General features: G+C 40.6%; 1 protein-coding gene across 3 annotated transcripts in view; it reads right to left on the minus strand.

Annotated features, from left to right (window-relative positions):
• CASP7 (caspase 7) overlaps positions 1–24,557 on the minus strand; it is a 30,076-nt gene continuing 5,519 nt past the window's right edge. For 2 of the 3 annotated variants that reach the window (XM_029081510.2, XM_029081509.2), the window contains exons 2-7: positions 24,417–24,517; positions 6,435–6,583; positions 5,814–5,942; positions 4,255–4,430; positions 3,702–3,831; positions 1–618 (exon numbers count right to left, since the gene is read on the minus strand). In XM_029081510.2, the coding sequence (XP_028937343.1) occupies positions 395–618; positions 3,702–3,831; positions 4,255–4,430; positions 5,814–5,942; positions 6,435–6,583; positions 24,417–24,517 (909 nt within the window). In that variant the 3' untranslated portion in view covers positions 1–394. Of the gene's footprint in view, positions 619–3,701; positions 3,832–4,254; positions 4,431–5,813; positions 5,943–6,434; positions 6,584–14,342; positions 14,393–24,416; positions 24,518–24,557 lie in introns of those variants that run through there. The other variant, XM_029081511.2, reaches the window with a different exon arrangement.

Raw genomic sequence — 24,557 nt, forward strand, 5'->3', positions numbered from 1 at the left:
CAGTATTCTTGACATTTTATTTAGCCAGAGAAGATGTTCTCTAGATTGTTTGAATTGTAAGGATCATACTAAAGAGCAAACAGAGATCATTTTTTTGTTATTGATGATTTAGCCTGAGAAAAGTATTGACTAAAAGACCCAAGAGAAAAGATGAAGTGAGCCTTCATCTCATTTTCCAGTTCTATGAAAAATTAAAAAAAAAAACATGATAAAAAGACTGATTTTTTTTTGCTCCCCCAAGCCCCTTTTAACAAACTTGAATTTTTCCATATGCTCAAATACAAAAATCAGGAGTTCCAAATCGGGTTCTTCAATAGATAAGGAGATAGTCACAGTTTTTGAAAAATCAAGATACTAAGATTTCAACCTGAGTGGAGTGATTTCGGAGATGTTTTCAGAAGTAAAGTTCCTTGGTGAGCATAGAGACCAGGCATGGAATCTGTTTCTTCTGGCAGTAACGTGGGTCACTGGCCTGGGATTCAAAGTTGATGGCGACTTGGTGGTTCACTCTGGTGAGGAGCTGCATGATCTCTAACTCTTTCCCGTGTTCATGTAGTACTGAGCAGAGAGCTTGCACAAACCATGATCCTCGGTCTACATTCCTCCAAGAATAATAGCCTTTGATTAGAAGAGAAAAGAGAAGTCTGGAGAAGTTGCCTTCACAGTTTGTCTGAATAAGTAGCAGGTGTGAGGTTACAACTGTGAGAAGGGTACTTTTCTCTTGTTGAAAATTTAAGTGGGTCTATAAAGTTTCCCTATGAGGCATGGACTCCAACTGGAATGGGACTGCCAGCCAAAAACATTCCACTCGCATGGAATTTCCATGGTACAAGTGGGCATCAGGAAAAAGACCAGGCAGCCTGGCCAACCATTACTGATACAACCACAACTTTGATGTTACCCTCAACTCTTCTCTTCTCTCAGCAGTCACATTAAATGAACTGCAAAATCCTGATCCTTACTCCACAGTTCACAGATCCACTGCTTTCTCACCAAGCAAACAGCTACCATTTTGGTCCATGTTCCTTTCACTTGATAGGCTATGGTACCAGCCTCCTGTCTCTCCTCACTTCACATTACATGCTGCTCCATGAATCATCTTCCTGAGGCTTCGCGTGGCACATCTTACTCCACACTTCAAACACCTCCAAAGGCTATCTTATCCTCTCCAACTGACAGAAACTCCTGCTCGTTGGCCTCAAGTTTCTCTAGCAGCTTTCTCTCCATCATCAGCTCTCTTCACCCATTCTTCCCAATTTAGACTCTATGACCCTTCCAAACTCAATTGCACTTGCTCCTGCCTTTCTTGTCTCTGACCTATTGTTCTTACTGCTTCCCAGCTTGGAATTACCCCTCACCTGCAAATCATCAATCATCATCATCAGTGGTAGATAGCGCTGGACTTAGTGTGTGGGAGGGAGTTAACAGAATCGTTTCCTGCGCATGGTGAGCTTACAGCTCAGAGGGAAGAAGAGACATTAATATAATTTATAATATATACTTTAAAGACATGTTCCTAAGTGCAGTGGGATTAAATGTCCCAAGATCACAGATGAAATGCTTTGAAGGTGGGGAGAGTGGTGGTCTGGCATATATGGGTGGGGAGGGAGTTCTAGGCTAGGGAGAGGATGAGGGAAAGGGTTGGTGGCAAGATAGGTGACATAGGGTCACGGTAACATTGGAGGAATGAAGTATACAGTCTGGGTTGTAGTAGATCAGTTAGATAAGGTAGGAGGGGGTGAGCTGGTTGAATGAAGTCATGGTAGAGAGTTACTCTTTGATGTGAAGTTGGATGAGCAACCACTAGAGGTTCTTGAGGAGTGGGGAAACATGGACTGAACTCTTTTTAGAAATATGATCTGTGTAGCGGAGTGAAGTATGGACTGGTGTGTGGAGAGAGAGGAGGGAGGGAGGTCAGTGAGGAGGCACAAGCACAAGGCAGTATCTGAGAAATGCTTGGATCGGAATGGTAGCAGTTTGGATGGACAGGAAAGGGGAGATTTTAGCAACGTTGAGAAGATAGAACTGACAGGATTTGATAACAGACAAATCTGCCAGACTACAGCACTTTCCATCTTCCAAGCCTCCTCCATCCCATCTCCTCTGGGAAGCCTTCCCTAATTAATTCTCGACACTCACATCCCACTTACCCAAAACCACCCCAATATACTTCATTCCTCTCCGTGTGTATGCACCTGAAAAAATTTTTTGTATATTAATTTATTCATCTATTTGAATCCCAAGCCACTCGCACTCCTTCCTGTTAAATACCCTTTTTTCCCCTCCCGTTTCCACTAGTTTGTAAACCATTTTTGCTCGTTCAGCCCAACTCTTGGAGGTCAGTGGTTTTATGTCTTGCCTCTCTTGAATTCTCTCAAGTGCTTAGTACAGTGCTCCACAATCAGTAGTGCTTAATAAACATCATCAAAGATCATGAAAAAAAATCATTTATGTATGTTGAGGACAAATATCTCACACGTTGAAGAATGACATACTATGGAAGTCTAAAATACTATACTCTAGTAGCTAGTATTGGGCTATTAAAGATGGATTGCATCTTTGATATAACTGATGATGAAAAGAAAACTACACAAATATGGCAGATGAAAGGAAGGAATAAAAAAATAACAGACCACCTCCCGATGTCAAATTTTTTTTCTGTGAGCTGTTTTTCAATGTTCTAGTTTTGTTATGGTACAATGAACACGAACAACCTGCTCAAGAGTCATGGGGAACTTTAAAAAACTTTCTCTGGAGCCTGGAAAAAGAAATAATCCAGTCCAAAAGAATGTCTACTTGCCAAAACTGACGTGGCGCTCACTTGGCATAAACGTGTGTGGGTGAACCGACCAACTGATGAAATACTACACAATATCACTGAAGTTAGAGTTTCTGAGCCTCAAAATCAAATCAAGAAAATCTACATAAGCCAATGTTCAGAACACATCTCTCCTTGGTTCTACTACATCAGTCTCCAGGATCTTTGACAAGACTGCTAGGAGACCACAGAGAAATGCAGATACCTTTGTTAGCTGATAAATAGCTGAAAGTGATAGAAATTAAATTGGGACCAGCACTCCTAACTGGTATGTATCACTAGCCCACAGATGGTTACTGGTATTTTGGATTATGGGCAGGGAATGTATCTACCAACTCCGTTATACTGTTCTTTCCCAAGTTCTTAGTACTGTACTCCACACACAGTAAGCGCTCAATAAATACCATCTATTGATCTGGATAACTGCATCGTACTGGGTTCACTCAAATGGAACTGGGTGATGTTAACATCAGGAAGATCAAGCACTGGAGTTCTTACCTACCATCATTCTTGAAATATCTGAGTGAGGGCATAGTATTCATGCCTGCATTTTTAGCCTCATGTAAAACTGAATTCCTTAGGGCAGTTTTATGATCAAATACTCTTCTCTCAAATGAGCATATTCACAGTTGCCTGGGGGAATGGACTACATCCCTAGCCCTAGATTTCAATTTATGATCAGATACTCTTCTCTCAAATGAGCATATTCACAGTTGCCTGGGGGAATGGGCAACATCCCTAGCCCTAGATTTCAATTTATGATCAGATACTCTTCTCTCAAATGAGCATATTCACAGTTGCCTGGGGGAATGGACAACATCCCTAGCTCTAGATTTCAATGTGGACCTGAATAGTATAGAGAGTTTCACATGTGACTTCATACCTGGGACGGTGGAATATGCAAACAGAAAGTCTGCTTCAACGGGAATCCTGCATCCGGGATTAGCATCTGAGTCAGTTACAGGGGTAGAGTCTGTCTGTATCCCATCATCAAACTCAGTACCTCGGCAAGACTGAAAAACAAGCAATTGCCTACATTAGTAGTATTGGGTTTTACTGGTTCAGAGTAAGTCAAAGAGGAGGAAAGAGTCTTTAAAAATAAAATCACAGTAAATTTATGGTACGTGAGCTGTTGCAAATGATAATTCTGGAAAAGGGACAAAGGACATTCAGCCACTGAAATAAATAATAATAATAATGTTGGTATTTGTTAAGCGCTTACTATGTGCCGACCACTGTTGTAAGCGCTGGGGTAGACACAGGGGATTCAGGTTGTCCCACGTAGGGCTCACAGTCTCAATCCCCATTTTACAGATGAGGTAACTGAGGCACCGAGAAGTTAAGTGACTTGCCCAAAGTAAAAATCCAAACTGGGAGTGTTAGAACCCAGACCTGGTGCCCACTGTCACTTCACTCTGTAACTATGAGATCATTACCTGAATGAAGAACAGTTTGGGTTTCCCTAAGAGGCTCTTGCATTTATCTCCTCTAAAGAGGATTGTAAGTTCCTTTATTGGTATAAAATCATCAGTTCCATAGATGCAGTCGCCTTCGCCGTGGCTCAGGAGAATGCAAGCAAAGCACGCAGAATTCTCATGATTTTCCTCAGAAGCTGAAACCAATAATAAATTAAGATTCAAATTAAGAACAATCTCATCCATTCTCAAGCATCTGGAAGCAATATTTCCCTCTGCCCCTTTGGTTTTTTGAGATTTCACTTTTGATCAAGATAAAGAAGCATGTCAGGCACTCACCTCTCCTTCCTACCTAACTTTGTTAATCTCCATTACAACCCAGGCCACACACTTCACTCCTCTAAAGCCAACATGCTCACTGTACCTCAGTCTTGTCTGTCTCATTGACATCCCCTACGCCTGTCCTCCCACTAGCTTGGCATTCCCTCCCCCTTCAGATCCCTAGGCCATTACTCTTTCCATCTTCAACAACTTGCAAAGGCCTTACTCCAAACTGTAAGCTCGTTGGGGACAGGGAATGTGTCTACCAACTCCGTTATATTGTACTCTCCCAAGAGCTTTTAGTACAGTACATTGCACAGAGGAAGCACTCAATAAATATGATCGATTAAATCACATCTCCTTTTTCAGGTCTCACCTGATGAACCCATTTCCCCTATTTCCCCTCCCTTCTGCATCATCTCTGTACTTGGATCTGTACCCCTTGTGCACTTCTATTTTCTCTGCAAATCAACATTTGATAGGCAGACCATCCCAGCTACACAACACTCATTTACATATATCTCTAAACTTGGCTGTTTCTCTTACCCGTAATATATTTAAATGCTTGTCTCTCTCACTAGACTGTTAGCTACTCAAGGGAGGAATAGCATCTACTAAATCTTGTGTATTGTACTCTCCTAAGTGCTTTGCACACAGTAAGTGCTCAATATATACACCACTGATTGATCAGTAGCATTTTATCAGCCCTCGTCATAAACCAAACACCATGCTAAACTTGGGGTTAGGGAAGCAGCGTGGCTTAGTGGAAAGAGCACGGGCTTGGGAGTCAGAGGATGTGGGTTGTAATCCCGGCTCCGCCACTTGTCTGCTGTGAGACCTTCACAAGCCACTTAACTTCTCTGTGCCTCATTTACCTCATCTGTAAAATGGGGATTAAGACTCTGAACCTCACGTGGGACAACTTGATTACCTTGAATCTACCCTAGTGCTTAGAACAGTGCTTGGCACATAGTAAGCGCTTAATAAATATTATTAATAATGTGCACATAACCGTAATTTATTTATTTATGTCAATGGCTGTCTCCCCCTATAGACTGTAAGCCCACTGGGAGGGAACATGTTTACCAAATCTGTTATAGTGTACTCTCTCAAGTGCTTAGTACAGTGCACTGCACACAGGAGGTGCTCAATAAATACTATCGATAGATTGACTGGATGGGCAACCAGTGCCATGGCACATTTCACCCCTCTAATATTCAAAGGAGGAAAGCTGCCTGCAAGAGAATCTGTCCTTTCACCTTTTTGGAGGATTTCCTTCATTTGATTACAAGAGAAATCATTGAATACTGAAACATCAAATCCCAAACTTCTGAAACACTTCTGAAGGTTTCCAGCGTCTTTATCTGTGCCGTTCCTTGTACTCATACCTGTGAAAATATAAAGAGGCAACATTTGTCACATTTCATTTTCCAGACCCAACAGTGAAATGAGAGAACAATCCTCCATATGCAGAGAGGAATAGAGAGAACTCTGAAAACCCAAGACCCTTCATGTACAAATGGAGCTCTATCTGTCAAATCACTGTTTGACTTTGGTCAAGCAGGTCTGAAACAGTCAGCCAACACATCAGCAGAACTGCATGAGCTAATAATGCCCACTCTATGACCTCATGTAGGAATTTGCTCATAATGGCCAATCTTAATCAGTTTCACCTGAATTTATTTCCGGTGGAAGAATTTACTTAAAGGAGGATTTTCCACTACATCCAGAAACTAAGTTATATGCGTGTGTGTGCGTATATACACTGAAATTCCCCAAAGAATGTAAGCCTCTGAAACAACTATTGCAAAGGGATGTGAGTTGGATGCAAATTTAGGGAGAAATAAAATTGGAAGGATACTGACACATATAAACCATACCTGTCTTGCTAGCGAAGTTCTTATTGTTAATTATGATGCACTTGCCAAGATTTTCATATTTCATGTTATATATGAACGATGATGAAACAACTCGGTTACGTACAGGCAGTGGACCACCAGACTGTGACTCTGCTTCATTTTTTTTCTTACTGTGAAAACAAAAAGCCAATTGGGTATTGTGAACAAAGGAAGTTGAAATTCCACCACTCAACTGATCATTACTATCCACTCTGAGACCCCAAGAAAAGTGATAGTCTATCTTTAAAAAACTTTGCTTGAGTCAAAAGATACTGTTTTTAAATCAATATATTAAAAATTAACAGGTACAGGTAGGTAAATAAAAAGGAAAGTAGCATCAGGCTCTCAGTTCAGAGTTATTGTCTCTTTACCAAAAGGCTGACCCAATGACTGTATCTGGAATGCTCCATACATTTTTATAATACAGAATAAAGGAAGGATTTACACCTCGAGAGGAAAGGGACAGAAAGACGGCAGTAATTATTTCTCCTTAAGGTGTGGCTTTACCTCCATAGGTCTTCTAAGTTTTAGTTGCAGGTAGACCAAAGAGCAGTGATAAGCATAAGTGATTAGGTTCCACCTTATTCCAAGCGCTTAGTACACTGCTCCACACATAGTAAGCGCTCAATAAATACGATTGAATGAATTTTATTTCATGTGCGTATATCAAGAGATATTTTTAATGAATACAAAATTCATTTTGTGTAATGTCTGCATTTTTCAGATGGAATTTTATCTGTTACTTCCTCACAGTTTCCAAAACTACATTTTATACTCTACTGTTTACCTAAATCCAGACTTCACTGGCTTTACATTCCTAATCCTTGATCCATTTTAATTGTTAACCCAATTTAATTCTCCCCCTCTAGACTGTAAACTCTTTATGGGCAGGGACTGTGTCTGCTAACTTACATTGTTCTCTCCCAAGTGTTGTACAGTGTTCTGCACAAAGTAAGCACTCAATAAATAAAATTGATTGATTGATTCTTAATAAACTTTCTTTCTCTTACTCTTGGGTTACCAAATCTCTTCAATTCCCTCTTCCTTCAACTGGCATTTTTTTTTAGCACGAACATTTTGCACAAATAAAACACTCATACCAATGCTAATGATTTTTATCTCCTAAGTCCTCTCCCTTTTTATTTCCTGTTCAACCTGTTCAGCCATTGGTTTCTTCCATGATGTCTCTCCCTGATTTTTTTTTTTTTAAATCAGCCACAGACTTGAGAAAAGGGGGTTTTAGTGGCATGTGAAATGTTCTCTTTCTCTTACAAGCGGCATTATCTTCCTTTGGTTGCTAGTAAGGGTTAAGAGAAATGTAACAATAAGAAATCAAATCCAAGTGAATGTCAATTTTGGTGCAAAATTTGACGAGCTTGAGTGTAACAGTTTCAGTTAAAGTTTCTGAGGACAAGACCCCAAGAATAAATGCATATATTTTCCTCTTTCCTGCAATGTTGATGAACCTCCATTCCTTAGATTCTCATCTTAGAAGAGAACAGTGTTCCTTTTGCATGTGCTCCTCTGTCCTACCTCTGGCTTGTTAAAAGTGGGATTGAAATGGTAAACACTTCTGAAAACTAAGGGATTATCTGTTACTCATCAGACTCATAGTACAGGGGCTGTGATCAACTCTAGCCAACTCACCATTCTTTCTCTCTTGAAAAATCTCATATTTGGAGCTCAAAAGCCTAACCTTGCTCTGCCTCACCATATCAGATGTTTCACTGGGGTGAGCACCCCTGGTGAAGTACTCCATTTTGCCACAGTTTAAATTTAAGAATGGAACTGAGATTTCTTTGCTCTGCAGTGGGAACCCAATGTCCAGTTATGAATTGCATCTTTTGTAGTGGATAGAACAAGGTTCTGGGAGTCAGAAGGTCATGGGTTCTAATATTGGCTCTGCCACTTGTTGCTGTATAACCTTGGGAAAGTCACTTCATTTCTCTGGGACTCAGTTACCTTGTCTGTAAAATGGGGATTGAGACTATGAGCCCCATGTGGGACTCAATTTGTATCAACCCCAGTGCTCAGTACAGTGCCTGGCACACAGCAAGCGCTTAACAAATACTATTATTGTTATTACACTTACATTTGGAATGGTGTATTCCAGCCAGTCAAATTGAGGCTGAAATTATTTGCAATTGTCAGTCTAACCAAATCATAGTATGGAGTAGCACCTGAATCTGGAATGATAAAAATAATAATAATAATCATTGTGGTATTTGTTAAACGCTTTCTATGTGCCAGGCACTATGCTAAGTGCTGGGGTGGATACATACAAATAAGGCTGGACACAGTCCTCTCACACTGGGGCTCACAGTCTCAATCCCCATGCACAGATGAGGCAACTGAGGCACAGAAAAGTGAAGTGACGGGTCCAACGTCACAGGTTAGGGTGACCTTGCCCCTAAACTGATCACCCTGAAGAAGGGTCAGCCATTGTGGAACAGCTCCCTATTAAATTATCATTTCCAGGGATGAGTCTATGGGAGAAAAGAGGTTGGGAGAAAAGAGAGGGACGGGCTCAAGTTACCACTGTATCATATCTCAGCTGAGGCCACAGAAAGAGAGAGATAAGGAATAAAAAAAAACATGAAGAAGAAATTCGCATTACCTTGCTCTCTCTACTGTACAAAATATTCCATTTAAATACATTAAAAGCTGCCATTAACTCACACTCAGTTGTGAGCTAAAATTTTTGCTAAAACTTCCCAGGAAAAACAGACCCAGAAACAAAGGACAGAAAAAAAATGCCTTTACTTTTACTATGATAAGAAATCAGACACAATGGCCAGAGAATACCAACATTTTGTTTAAAAACAACCAGCTCTACTTTAAAGGAAATTTTTAAGCAAGAGAAAAGATATGGGGACTTCCTGGTTAAGGAGCCATTTAAGCCAAACAGTACTAGTAGTAGTGATAAAATAATTTATTGAGTACGGTGTGCAGAGCAATATACTAAGTGCTGGGAGAGAATAGGCAGGTGGGAACTAGACAAAGACCTTGTCCCTTGGTGGTTCACAATCTAAGAGTTTAATGGGGGAGAAGGGATTGGAGGCAGACATATCAGGAGTGATTAAAACACTGTAACTGGAAAAATACACAAAATAAACTCTAAGTCTCAGCGGGGATGGGAGTTCGACGGTGTGTGGGAGCAGATTTTACCTCTGGACTGGCACACATGGAGCCAAGGTAAAACTATGCATACTCTGCAGACCCAAAAGGCTATTTTGAAGGGAAGTCTCCGGTTGAGAGTGATAGATAAACTTGATCTTAGAAGATGTACAAGGGAACTGATTTCAGTGAGATTGATTTCTGGCACTTTCTGCAGATTGACTTTCTGCTGGGGCACAGAATGCAACCAGTGACTAGGCAGGCAGCACAGTTCAAAGTTCATGTCCTGTTTTGCAGCTGAAGTGATTGAAGTGAATTGCCAAATCTCTGCTATATAAAGACCAGAGGGCTGTCGTCTCGGTAAACATTTTGGTTTTGCCCAAGTTAGCAAGTTAGCTGGGAAGCAGCGTGGCTCAGTGGAAAGAGCCTGGGCTTCAGAGTCAGAGGTCATGGGTTCAACTCCCGGCTCTGCCACTTGTCAGCTGTGTGACTGTGGGCAAGTCACTTCACTTCTCTGTGCCTCAGTTACCTCATCTGTAAAATGGGGATTAAATGTGAGCCTCACGTGGGACCACCTGATGACCCTGTATCTACCCCTGCGCTTAGAACAGTGCTCTGCACATAGTAAGCGCTTAACAAATACCAACATTATTATTAGCCAGTTACTTTTCCTAAAAGTCTCAAAGAATGTGCCAAAGTAAATACCAGCATAAAAATTTCAACAGTACTTTCACAGAGCAGTGCTACAAAAAGAGAGTGTAGTGGGGAGTTCCCATAGTCTCTTATGAGGGAGTGTCACAAAAGTAGAACTTTTCTCCTCACCCCCATACCACAAAAGTCACGTTGGACACAGTCCCTGTCCTGCACTGGGCTCACAGTCTTAATCCCCATTTATCAGATGCAGTAACTGAGGCACAGCAAAGTGAAGTCACTTGCCTAAGGTCACACAGCAGACAAGTGGTGGAGCAGGTATTAGGACCTAGGTCCCTTCTGACTCCCAGGGCCATACCCTTTCCACTATGCCATGCTGCTTCTACTTGAATACTTAAAGTTTTTGACTCCTCCCAAAGTCTTTTCTTCTCCAGACTGAACAACCCAATTCCTTTAACCTTTCCTTCATAGTATCCTATTTTCAACCCTTGTAAATCTTTTCTACAGGCTCGCCGGATCCTTTTTAAAGTGTGGGAACAAAAATGGACTGAGTGCCTAAGACCTTTTGGGTCTTGTCTACCGTGACTGTGAGCCCGTTGTTGGATAGGGATTGTCTCTATTTGTGGCTGAATTGTACTTTCTAAGTGCTTAGTACAGGGTTCTGTACCCAGTAAGTGCTCAATAAATATGACTGAATAAATGAATGAATGATCACTGCAAATCCATCCCAAACCATCCTGAGACAACTTACTAAATGGTTCCTCTCATTCTGTAATAAGCACCAGATCGCTAAAGACTTCCACCACTCTCATTCAATAACATTCTCTCAGCTCATCCTCTAATCTAGAAGCTCATTGTGGGCAGGGAAAGTGTCTGTTCATTGTTATACTGTACTCTCCCAAGCGCTTAGTACAGTGCTTTGTACACTGTACGTGCTCAATAAATATGACTGAATGAATGAAAGGAGATCATCTCACATTCAAACCTTATTTAAAAATAGCTGGGCTTTGTAAGTGCTCCATTTCTAACCTAAGGAAAGGGAGCTTTCCCTGAAACCACATTTTAAAAAAGTTTACCAATGGTATTTACTGAGCACTTACTTTTGCAAAGCACTTGTATTAAGCACTTGGGAGAGTACAACACAACAGAGATGGTAGACATGTTCCCTTCCCAAAATGACCTTACAAGTTTAGAGGGTAATACAGGAATCAATAAAAATAAATGGGCTAGAATGAACAGAGAAAGTCAAGGAGAAAGATTTGATGCCTACTACAGACATAATTCTTACTCCACAGTATCTCAACTTCACGGTTCCTAAAGAAGTGAATATCCTGTGACTGGAGTCTGAATTTCAAAGTACAGATTGGGTGTTTATGGAGATCAAATGAGTTTTGCAATCAATTTAAACCTTGGTAAAGGGTTTCTTCAAGTTTCATTTGGAGCCAGGAACTTTCATTGTTTCAGTGAAGTGGAGACCCAGTTCTGGAGCCAGACAAAACTACACAAAGGACATAAAAGCTCTTACCTGGGGCTGGGTATCTGGTTTTTGGACTCTTAATTATTCAGATAAGCTAGCTGCACTGCCATAATAAGCACCGATTCTCAGTTTCGCTTTGTTACCTTACAATGTTTCCTGTTGAATTGTTGAAATTAGTCACTGAGTTAATGGAGGTTTCATCTTGAGAAAATGTTTGCAACAACAAACCTGGTCTAGACTAACTTCAGATGAAGAAATTGATGACCTTACAGCCTGACAGCAGGTTTCCTTAGTGCTTTCACTGACTAAAATGTGGGAGTATTATAATTTAATTTACACACTTCTAACCTTGCCAATGGCTGAGACATGCAGACAGTCTAAATAATGTTGGTATTTGTTAAGCGCTTACTATGTGCTGAGCACTGTTCTAAGTGCTGGGGTAGACACAAGGGAATCAGGTTGTCCCACGTGGGGCTCACAGTCTTAATCCCCATTTTACAGATGAGGGAACTGAGGCATCGAGAAGTTAAGTGACTTGCCCAAAGTCACACAGCTGACAAGTGGCCGAGCCAGGAGTCGAACTCACGACCTCTGACTCCGAAGCCCAGGCTCTTTTCCACTGACCCATGCTGTAGACCCTCAATGATTAATTTATCCACTCTCTCTGGAACCTGCTGGTATTTTCATCCTGTACAACTTCTTCGGTGGCAACAAAATCCAGATTTCTACTTCACAGTGTGAAGAAACATTTCCCCTCCTTTTTGACTCTACCATTTTACAACACCAATGGGTGCCCTCATCTTCTGTAGGAGTTAGTAAACAATTTTATGGTCCCCCATTCACACCCTTCATGATTCTATCCATGCTTCATTTTTCCACACTGAAGAGTCTAAACCTTGTTAACCTACACTCATTTAGAAGATAGCTTTCCTTTCGTAATATCTACCATAATCTTCCTAAACCACACCCATTAGAATTAAATTCAGTATTTGAGATGGGTCAAAGGGCCCATGGTAATGCACAGTGGACCTTCGTACTCCGACAAGATGCCCCAGAAGATGAAATTCACCCACGTCTGCCCTGTGACTGACCATATCAGTGTGTGACCTGTAGTCCTGGATGCAATACCCAAACAGAGGCTGACTCTTGCTTGTTGTGTGCCATGCCTGTTGCTTGGGGCCATTTGTGCTGTTTTCCCCTTTGCCTCCCTGTTTCCCGATCCTTATGGAATTCCACTCAAGCAGAGCCACTCTGACTGGAGTGGGCCAAGCTGGTCCAAGTGCAGAAATTGACTCCCAGCTTTCAACGTCACATTGTCCCAGTAAATAATTTACTTTGGCCTTCCTGCTTGCTGTTTCCCAGTACCCTGGTTATGCGCAGTGGTAATACTTTTGTTGCTTTCTACTCCTTTCCTGATTCTCAGCATTATTTTGCTGCATAATACACCAATAATTTGAAGGATATGAATTACCTCTCTTGAGGAACTGCTTTGCTACCCATTTTTCAATTAAGTCTCAGTGACTAGGCTTTCTTGGGTGCAGTTGTGAGCTAACTTGCTTTAATTTAAAATATGGATTTCAGTATGAGATTAGACACATTGTAGTCACAGTGTGCTAATCTAATAGGTCATACAAAAAATAAATTCCCCAATCCACAGGGATTATTTGAATCCCTGTCAATAGAAAATTGATAATGGAGATTATGTCTTTTAGCAAATGAACTTGAGTTACCTTGTGGATAGAGTGCAGCAGTGCATGATAATTAGGGTAGGAGGATCACTTGCATTAGTAAACTCTGCTGAAGGTCACACAGAAAATAAATGGGGTTCAGAATACCCATCAAGAATATTGTTATGTATTTATACTATTAAAAACTTGTAAATAAAATACACTGTATATTTGAAAAACAGAGTTATATGCTCATATGCATATATTATAATATTACATAGGTTTTTACTTTTGCTAGACATAATGTTGGGTCAGGTATGGTCTCAAGCTATATTTTACCTTATACTAGAGTAACTTGTCCACATCCTCCAAAAGAGAAATGACTCAGAATGTGGGGTCCTGTTCTCATGTGCCCAGCACAAGGCCTGTTTTCATTAAGTGAATACACTTTTCCACTCCAAAGCAGAGGCAAATATAGTTTTATCCTTTCAGAATCAATTATCCTACAGGGAGGTTATATTCCCAAAGAAGTTCATATCTATGAAATCCTGCTTTTACAGTACTCATGTCTTGACTGATGCTGCATGTTGAAAAAATAGGCTCTTCTGACACACTGTGCTGTTGTAGGAAGTTAGTTTCCAAATTCCCCATAACATTTGATCTAAAACGTGTAATGAAAACACATGATATAGAAGAACTCTGTACAAGGCTCCTCTGGGCTATTTTATATTCTGTATTTTCTAATCTAGTAGCACCATCTTATTCAGCATAAAAGGTGCCATGTTGAATAAAATATGCCAGTTTTCAAACATTCAGCACAAAAACAAAGTACAAAGAACACATCTTCTAAGTATTATTTCTAACACAGTTGCAACAGAACCATACCTCTGTACTTTCAGCAGAGAGCATTTAAACCAACCCAACAATTAGGCAGAGAAAGAAAAAGGGGTAGGGAGATGGGAGAAGCAGCTTCAATACCTAGTCTCTTCTTCAAAACGTACTCCACTCTGCATTGGAAAATAAGTTTCTGCTGGGCTTGAGAGCAAGCTTTTCCCCTTGGATGTCAGAGCCTTAGCATTTGGGGACTATTCTGAAAAGGGCATATTGGTGCTTCCCATTCAGACCCAAAGCTGTGCTTGAGTCAGCAGGCCAGGCTGTGCTGGACTTTTCCAGGAGGCTATTCAAACCTCTGCCTTTAAAAGTCTAGCTACCTAATGAGGGAGAGGGATTTTTCTCTCTTTGCTGAAAGGTCAAAAAATTCTGACTCGCATCACTGTAGACTCAACCCTGCTTTGGAGAAAGGTTGCATGGAAGAGTGATAAAGATGAACCCCTTGGTGAGAGACAGGGACTAATTATAGTATTTGTTAAAATACTCACTATGTGCTAGGTACTTTAATGAGTGCTGGAGTAGGTAAAAGGCAAACAGGTTAGTCACAATCCCTGTCCCACATGGGGCTCAAAGTCCCAAGTGGGATTTAAATCCCATTTTGCAGATGAGGAAACTGAGGCACAGAGAAGCTAAATGACTCACCCATGGTCACTCAGCAGACAAGTGGCAGAGCTGGAATTATTATTCAGGTCCTCTAACTCCCAGACCCGTGCTCTTTCCATTAGGCCACACTGTACCTTATCTGACCATATCTAGCCCAGTACTTAGCACAGTACTCAGCATGGGAAGCTTAATAGCTCAAGTAATATTAGGCTGACAGATGTGTTCTTAAGAGAGTTTATCAGCAGAATCGGCATCTGAGAACTATACCCAAAATCTCTACCAAACTCCTTATTGCCCCTATGTACAGGCTGATATTCATAGAGTAAATGCAGTCAGTTCTGTTGTCCTGTTTTTTAAGTACAGTTTTTGGACAGTGCTCTTTTGGGAGAAGTGTGAATGCCCTTCGGACAAAGCATGTGACTCTGGAGACAGCAGGGTGTGCTTGTGTGAATATTCAGCGCTTCTGCCAAAGTTATTTAATCATTTAGTGGTACTTATTGAGTGCTTACTATGTGAACAGCACTTGAGAAATACAACTCTTGTGGTATGGGTGACATGACTGGACTGAAGTATTATCATGCAAAAAACAAAACCAAACCAACCCCCCCAAAATCGTCCTGGAAGACAACTCCACAAACATCACACATTTACAGGGTAGTGGATTGAGCATGGGCCTGGGAGTCAGAAGGTCATGTTTTAGAAGATAAACTCATGCTTCTCCCCCTTCCCCATCCCATCCCGGCTCTGCAGGGAGAAAGTGCTCTATCCACTACTAAGAAAATTTCTTACGGCCTATCTCAGGCAACAACTCACATAACCAGTCATCCAACAAACAAGAATTTTTGACAATATTGTCCTTTTTTAAAACCTCTTTGCAATAATTAGTTCCTCTGGGATACTCACTCTGGTTAAAAAGCACAACAGGGAGAGGAAATTCATCTAACCCCATCTAGACCTTGGCAATTTACCACCTACCACTTGTGCTATACTTGGAGCATTAAAAAAAAAACAAAGGGAAAGTCAAAAATAGAACGTGTTGGCAAAGAATGTACTGGGCACACGACAGCAGTACAGTACACTTTGTACCTGTAAAGACCTGGTGAAAATAATCTAAGGACAAAAACCGATCTTCCTTGGTAAGTATGATTGTGTTGAAGGTTTTACTGTTGAGAGAGATCTACATCCTGCTAAACCTAGTGAAATAATTTGGAAGACATTCTAAAATTGTTTGGGTTCAGCTGGGGTCCCTCATTTTTTTTCTAGTTTTTTTAAATGGCATTTTTTAATTACTATGTGCCAGGCACTGTGCTGAGTGCTGGAGTAGATGCAAGTTAATCAGGTGGACACAGTCCATGTCCCACATGGAGTTCACAGTCTTAATCCTTATTTTACAGATGAGGGAACAGAGGCACAGAGAAGTTAAGTGACTTGCCTCTCACGGATCAAACAAGTGGAGGAACTGGGATTAGAACCCAGGTCCTTCTGACTCCCAAACCTTTGCTCTTAACCACTAGGGCACGCTGCTTCTCCACGTAACTTTACTTCGCTTACTTTCCATTTCAGGTTTCGGAACAATTTTTGAATGTCCAATATCCTTTATGGCTGGAACTGATGTTTTAGAAGATAAACTCACACTTCCCCCCTTCCCCATCCCCCAGCACTACAGCTTGATCTTATCACTCATTTATTGAGTACTTCCTGACTAGTGAAAAGAACATGGGACTGGGAATCAGGGGACCTGGGTTCGACTCCAGATTCTGCTAATTGTCTGCAGTGTGACCTTGGATAAATCACTTAAATTCTCTGTGCCTGAGTTTCCTCATCTGTAAAATGGGGATTCAATACCTGTTCCCCTCCTATTTAGACTGTGAGCCCCACATGGGTCGGGGTGTGTCTGACCTGATTAATTTATCTTCCCAGTGCTTAGACCAGTGCTTGGCACATAGAAATAACATAAATACCATAACAATAATAATAATAATAATGAAATTATACAGTAGTATATCAAGCACTTGAGAGAGTGCAATAGAGTAAGCAGACATGCTCACTGCCTTCAGGGATCTTAGTTTAGCAGGACTTTCTTTTTACTGAGAGTCCCACTCCCCAAATCTTTCATATCTGTGGGAATGATAAGGATGAAATTCCCAAATCTTTCATGTTTGTGGGAATAATAAGGATGAAAATAAAAGCATTTAAGAGCTCATTATATTCCAAGGCTAAGCCTAGGTGTAGACACAAGATATCAGACAGACACAATCTCTGCTGCACAAAGAACTCACAATCTAAGAGGAAGAGAAATCAGGGATTTTATTCCCACTATATAAATGAAGGAAGCATGCCAGTTGCTTTCATGGCCTTTGCTGCTAAATCCATCAGTCATGTTTGTTGAGCATTTACTGTGTGCAGAGCACTGTACTAACCACTTTGGAGAGTATGATGGAGTTGGTAGACTCTTTCTCTGCCCATGAAGAGCTTACATTCTAGAGGGGGAAAAGAAGAACAAAGCAAAGAACAGAGGCAAAAATCTGATGAATATGGAACTGTAAATATGGAAAATTCAGCAAAAAAATTTGTCATTGCCTAAATGATTTGAATTATATCAAATTCAAATTCAATTTGAGTGCAGTCTGAAGGAAAATGGGGAAATTTTTTCCCTTATGAAAAAGAAAAATAAAACTAGAATTCAAGTGAATTGAAATAATCCAAACTAAGGGAAACATTATGTTACTCTACACTGCAGTGGTTGCCAAAATGTTGTTGTCATAACTCACCAACATGATGCAGGAATTCCTGAGGTGAACCAGAAGAATATGAGGATGCTACCCCCTTTAATCATGCAAGCATATCCATGTTCTCGATATGAAAACAAAGGTGATGATGTCCCAAGGTAGGGGCTTCACCATCGCCAAGGAGAAATGTTGGATTTCTGGGGAACCCTCTCTCCACTCCATATAACTGCCAACTTTGCCCTTTACGGCATGCTGTATGTTTTATAATGTGCTCTTCTTTCCTTCTGTCTCTCTCTCCATTTCTAAACCTTCTTCACAAAGGTTATTTTGCTTTTAAATGAACAAACAGGCCACCTGGATCTCTCATTATAGAAATAACACATTTATTACAGATATCTGTTTACACAGAACACATCTTAATACAGGGAATCAATATCCTAGTCCACAGGGGAGGGGAAAAAAACCCATAAACATCATCCTCAGAGACAATCATTCAATTTCCTAGTAAGTGTAAGGTGAGAAAAATAATGCAGTGAACTGGCAGATCCTGATTTGTGAGATTGCCTGTAAAATATCTCATTTTCGAGTTGTGAAAATAAATCGACTTCTACTCTTCCTCTCTTGCCCTTCATTCCCGAGTACTAGATCCATAAACAAAACCTTCAGCAGGAGCATGAAATACCTAAGATATGCCAGTGTGCACTACTATTTTTTATTCAGTGTTGACTTTCAGCTTCAGTTTAGAAAGAAGATTCCTGACTTTCCAGTTTAACTTCTACTCTGTTTTGCTCCATGTACACTGTGGGGTTCCTGAACAAACTCAGAGGATATACTCTGCTTCTCACTACCTTCACAGGTGTAGGCTCACTTAGAAGAACTGGGTTTACTTTACAGCACAAAGTAAACCACAAAAAGGAACAAGGCAACAAAGAAGTATAGTATTGAGATAAATGAAGGAAGTAAACAGTCTCGGGAGCTTCAGAGTACAAAAAATCCAGACCACCTTGCTCTTCAGATGGTAATCTACGGTTGGAATGGCAATTTCAGTAAATTCTGTCTTGGATTTAAGGTCAAATCGAACGGCTTTGATATTAAATTGACTGGAATAGGTGACATGACCTCCAAGGGGATGGTAGTGAAGACTGAGCACAAAAACCAAATAGAGGGAAAAAACTGAGTAACAGTTTAAAGACAGGAAGCTTAGGGAAATTTAAAAAACCACATATCTTGAGATACTCCAAGTAACAGCAGGACAACATTACAGAGATACCAAAAGGCACCCACCAAGGAGCTTTTCTAAACTGATTAAGTAGGTTGCAAAATAGATTTATTTTAAAATGGTACTTGTAAAGTGCTTACTGAGTGCCAGGAACTACACTAAGTGCTGGGATAGATACAAGATAATTAGGTTGGACACAGGATTGGTCCTACATAGGGCTCAGTGTTTTAATCCCCATTTTACAGATGAGGTAACTGAGGCACAGAGAAGTTTAAGTGACTTGCCCGAGGTCACACAGCAGAATTGTTTCTTCATTAACAAAATGAATCAAATCAATCAATCAGTGGCATTTAACGAGTGCTTACTGCATGCAGAGTGCTGTGCTAAGGTGGGCTTGGGAGAGTTCTTGCAGTCCAGTACGATCTCAGCTACATGTGTGGTGAGTACTACTGGATGGCCGTATAACCTTGAGAAGTCCCTCACCTGTTCCGTGCTTCAGTTTCCCTATCTATAAAGCCATCGTTGGCCTAGTGGATAGAGCACGGGCCTGAGAGTCAGAAGAACCTGGGCTCTAATCCCCGCTCGACCACTTGTCTGCTGTATGACCTTGGGCGAGTTACTTCATCACTCTGTGTCTGATACCTGGTCTGTAAAATGGAGATTAAGACTGTGAGCCCCACGTGGGACATGGACTGTATCCAACCTACACAGTTTGTGGCTACTCCAGTCCTCAGAACAGTGCCTGACACACAGTCAGTGCTTAACACACATCGTAAAAAAAAAATCTATCTTGATTTTGGACCAACATCTCACTTGGATTTGACACACGTTTTTACAAACTTGCTATACTTTCTAACAATTTAAACACACAAACGGTTCTATGCAGATGCGGCGTAGACTTCTTCTGGGTAAAGCTTAAAGGAAATTAATGAAGTTCACCTGCCATCTAGTGGCAGTGAAACATAAAACACCCTTTGAGAGCCACCTTCACAAAGAATATTGATGGCCTGGCACTCCTTGTATGGCAAATGTCTGGATTTCAAAGTGAAAAATGAGAAGATTTTCCCCAGAACCTCTCCTTCCTAATTCTATGATCATTTTAAAAACTGGATCTATTTTAAAGCAGAAATTCCAGATGAATGCCAGAACTTTACAAAACAAAGCGGTAAAAAGAATAATTAAGCATGCAATAAAGGTAAAAAGGAACTAAGTCACTTACGGGGGGGGGGGGGGGGGGGGGGAGCTGACTGCTACATTAGGAACAAGAGGAGCTTCTAAAATAGCCTCCTGAGTGGACACTATTGATTCATTCAATCGTATTTACTGAACACTTACTGTGTGGAGAGCACTGTACTACTACTAATGATGGCATCTGTTAAGTGCTTGCTGTGTGCCAGGCACTGTTCTAACTAAGCACTGGAGTAGATACAATGAAGTCAGGTTGTCCCAAGTGGTGCTCACAGTCTTAATTCCATTTTACAGAGCAGGTAATTGAGGCCCAGAGAAGTTAAGTGCCTTGCCCAAGGTTACACTGCTGATAAGTACCAGAACTGGGATTAGAACCCAAGACTCCCAAACCCGGTTCTTTCCACTAAGCCACTCTGCTTCTCCAATGCGCTTGGGAATACAATACAGCAGTATGGAAAGACAGTCCTTACAAAAGGCTCACAGCTGACAGTAGTGCTTCGCATAGTAGCCAGATAACATTTTACTGCCTGCTGGTTGGCATTTTAGCCTATCTTTGAGCCACCGAATAGCTCAGAGCTGTCCACACTGGTTCACAAGTCTTACACGACCTTCACTTATGTGAAAAACCCACTTATGCACATATCTTTAAATTATTTACTATAAATTACTTATTCATATTAATGCCCATATCCCCCTCTAGACTTTCAGCTCATTATGAGCCGGAAAAGCGTTCGCTAATTCTCTTGGACTGTACTCTCCCAAGCACTTAGAACAGTAAACGCATTGTGGGCAGGAATGGGTACGTTTGTTGTTGTACTAAACTCTCCCAAGAGCTTAGTACAGTACCTTGCACACAGCAAGCGCTCAATAAATACAACAATCAATGAATGGATTAATGCTCATAGTAAGTGCTCAAAAAATACAATTGATTGATTGTCTTGCTATGGGACTCGAGGTTTATTATTTCATTGCCACTGTAGCAGGCTGTGGGATGCCACTGTAGCAGGCTGTGGGATGCCACTGACCCAGGCTTTTTGGTAGGGGTAATGGTCCCTGTTCACAGTTCACATGGGCCCAGGTGCCATATGCTTTCTGCCCCTCTCTCGTGCCCTGTTTGAGCCCTGCTCACCATCGCTCATCCCTCTCCCTTCCCCCAACAAGGAACCGTTCCAGTTAAAGGATTTTTTTTTTAATCTGCAGCTCCCGACCATATTATGTTTTTGGTTTGTGGTTCATGAAGCTTGGCTACCCCTGGAATAACCCTAAGCTGCTATAAACCAGCTGGGACAATTTTGCCTAGGGAAATATGAATAGACCACAGTCTATCTCAGCGGAATTTTATATAAAAGCATATAGGCTCCAACTCTATGTGAACGGTGTGAACGGCAAAATGGTGTTTTTAGATAGGGAACGTATCTGCCAATTCTGTTGTATTGCACTCTCCCAAATGCTTAGTACAGTGCTCTGCACTTAGTAAGTACTCAATAAATACTACTGTTTGTTTGATTGATACCACTTTAGTGAGTCAATAAGATAGTAAAGGCTAGGGAATAAGCAGCCCCTGCACAAAGAGTAGTGTTTTGGGCATTCTGAAAAATGAAAAAATACTAAAACTCCAAATTAAAATCAAAATATAGAATGAAATGTAAAATTGGTGGAATTTTGCATGTGACAAGTGAATTTAAGGATGACAAAATGAACATGAAATCAATGTTTCTATAAAATTCACCTGTAATATTTACTGAGCACCCCCTATATATGGAGCATTATTCTAACTCAGGGCTCAGAAACATTCAATAGAAGCAAGACCCTGTACCTGCCCTCCAGGAGCTTATCATTTAATGGGTGAGTTTGGCAAATCCTGTAAATATTTCCTGAATTATGTAGTTCTTCAAAAAATTCCTAGAAGACTAAAAAAAGGCACCTGTCATATTTAGCCCATTGTTAAAAAACAAGAAAACAAAAAAAAAGATAGCAAATTACTTTCCACAGTACAAATCCGGTGGGGAACTATTGAGGCTTTAGGTGGGCAGGTTTTTTTAAAAAAGAAAACACATTATTATTGTTATGATTAATCATATTTATTGAGCACTTACTGTGTGCAAAACACTGTACTATTTCTTTAATAGTAGGTGACTTTAACCCATAGAATTTATTAAATAGGGAAATTAGAGAGAATCAGTTGATTCAAGATGGGACTGAATAGGCCATAGGTCTCTTAAGGAATATGGAGGAAAATGTTTGGGATGCTACATAACATATCCCAATCTATTAGGATGGATATCAAGGAGAAGAACAATTAACACTCTTCCTCCATGCGGCATAAACAGAGAATGGGGCTAGGTGACCCATTGGTCTGACACAGAATTGGTACCTGATATTCATTCTCAGCATGATTATTTAATTATACATTAGACTGCTCTGTAATTAATGTTATATCTGTCTTCTCCATTAGAGTGTAAGTTCTGGTAGATAGGAAATGTGTCACTGCCATGTACTTCCCAAGAACTTCAATAAAGTGCATCACACTCAGTAGACACTACATTTTAAAAAGTCTTAGAAGATATATAAATAAAAATTAAGAACATTTTTGCTAAAGTGAGATGGGCTTGTTTATTATAAGCCCATGTTGTCAAAACCTTCATATATATTCCAATATGCAGCACCCCTGGAAATATCAGTTCATTACGTTACTTTACACAACTTGGCTCAGCGTTATTGTTTTGCTGTTTTACCACAACCTGGATTTGGCCGAGTAGCAACGACTTTATGCAGTTCCACAAAGCCCAATTACAAAACCCCATATAAGCTATAATTTGTCCTCCTGCCTCTTAGAAATGTTGGTTTTAGAAAAGTTGTCTTCTGCATTGTGGCTCAAAAATGAGAAGTTATGTTTCTAACCTTCTTGCAGTTATAAAGCAAAGGAAGTTGGTGAGTATAAAGGTGCAAAGATAACACTAATTTTTAGGTTGCTAAAATCAAAGTTCAACATCAATGCTTATTTACATTCCTCATTGTGAAATAGGAGAAATAACTGCCATTTATGAATCACCGCCAATGGGGAAATTGACCTATTAATTGTTTTGCTAACACGGGGTTTTCCAAGAACACATCTACATAATTCAGGGTGTGCCACATATACAACAAACTCAGAGGCATTTCGGTTCCTCAATAGTGTTGAGGTTTGCCATATTGCTCTTACACATCTAAAATAATATTTTATGAAAGAGTACTCACCTTAAAGCATTTTCCTTTTTGCTTAAATACAGAATAATATACAATTTTCTACTTTCAAGTATGAGTACAAAACTAGCTAACTGAAGATGAAATAAGGCAAAGGATGATCCTATGAAGTTTGTAAAATCTTAAGGCTGGAGAGAAATGTGACCAGGAAGCAAGAATGTAAGCTCCTTAGGGCAGGGATTAAATCTTTAACATGTATGTAAAACAGCTGTTCAATAAATACAGGGGATATTGACTCTGAATCAGTGCTATCTCCTTCTGCCTTACTGAGCAGTCCTTGGATCTGGCTTTGGTGATCTTGCCCATAGTGAAAGAACAGTGCTTTTAGAAGACACAATCTTCCTTTTTAACCTCTAAATCCTGGCTTTTTAAAAGTTTGCTATTCACCTAACACTCCCCTACAAGTAGGGGGAGTCACTTCATATGGATTCCAGTGCTATGGATGGGGGCAGTGGCGGGGTATGTCACATTTAGCCTAATTAAAAGCACATCTCCTCCAAGAGGTCTTCCCCGACTAAACTCTCATTTCCTCTTCTCCCATTCCCTTCTGTGTCATCTCCGCACTTCGATCTGCACCGTTTATTCACTCTGCCCTCAGCCACACAGCAATTACGTACATATCCGTAATTTATATTAGACTGTACTTCCCTCTAGACTGTAAGATTGCTGTGGGCAGGAAACATGCCTACCAACTCTATTATATTACATTCTCTCAAGGGTTTTGTATAGTGCTCTGCACACCGTAAGCACTCAATAAATGCAATTGATTGATCGTTGATTTACCACCATTCTTGACCCTCTCTTGCATAGGGCGATAAGCAACAAAAGGCCTAACCTGGCCTGGAGGGGAAATGGACCATCCTGTGCTTTATCAGACAGCAAAGGTAGTTCCAGTAACCACACATCTGATTGCTGGGAAGGGATTGAGCAGAACTCACACTGTCTACCCCACCCCTTCTCCAAATGAGCAGAGCTGAATTAGAACCACTCCAAGTAGCTATACTTGTTTTCCTGGACATATCAAGGGTGTGATTCTCAACATTCTACAGAACATAACATGAATTTCCCCTCCCACTCACCAATTCCAACAGTCTGATAGTCCCACAGAGTAGCATAACAGAGCTGTTGTTGATTTAAATATGTTTGAATTTATTATGGAATAAAACAAGCCAGATTTACCTAAATAGTTGAGCAACTTTTAGCCTCTCTGGTTTTGCATCCACTTCATCTTCAAAATCACATTCTTTTTGGTGCATTGTGGGTGCCTGATCATCTGCCATCTACGTGGATAAAAAATAAACCAACATCACATCATTATGT

The sequence above is a fragment of the Ornithorhynchus anatinus genome, chromosome 16, assembly GCF_004115215.2.
Source record: "Ornithorhynchus anatinus isolate Pmale09 chromosome 16, mOrnAna1.pri.v4, whole genome shotgun sequence".
NCBI lineage: Eukaryota > Metazoa > Chordata > Mammalia > Monotremata > Ornithorhynchidae > Ornithorhynchus > Ornithorhynchus anatinus.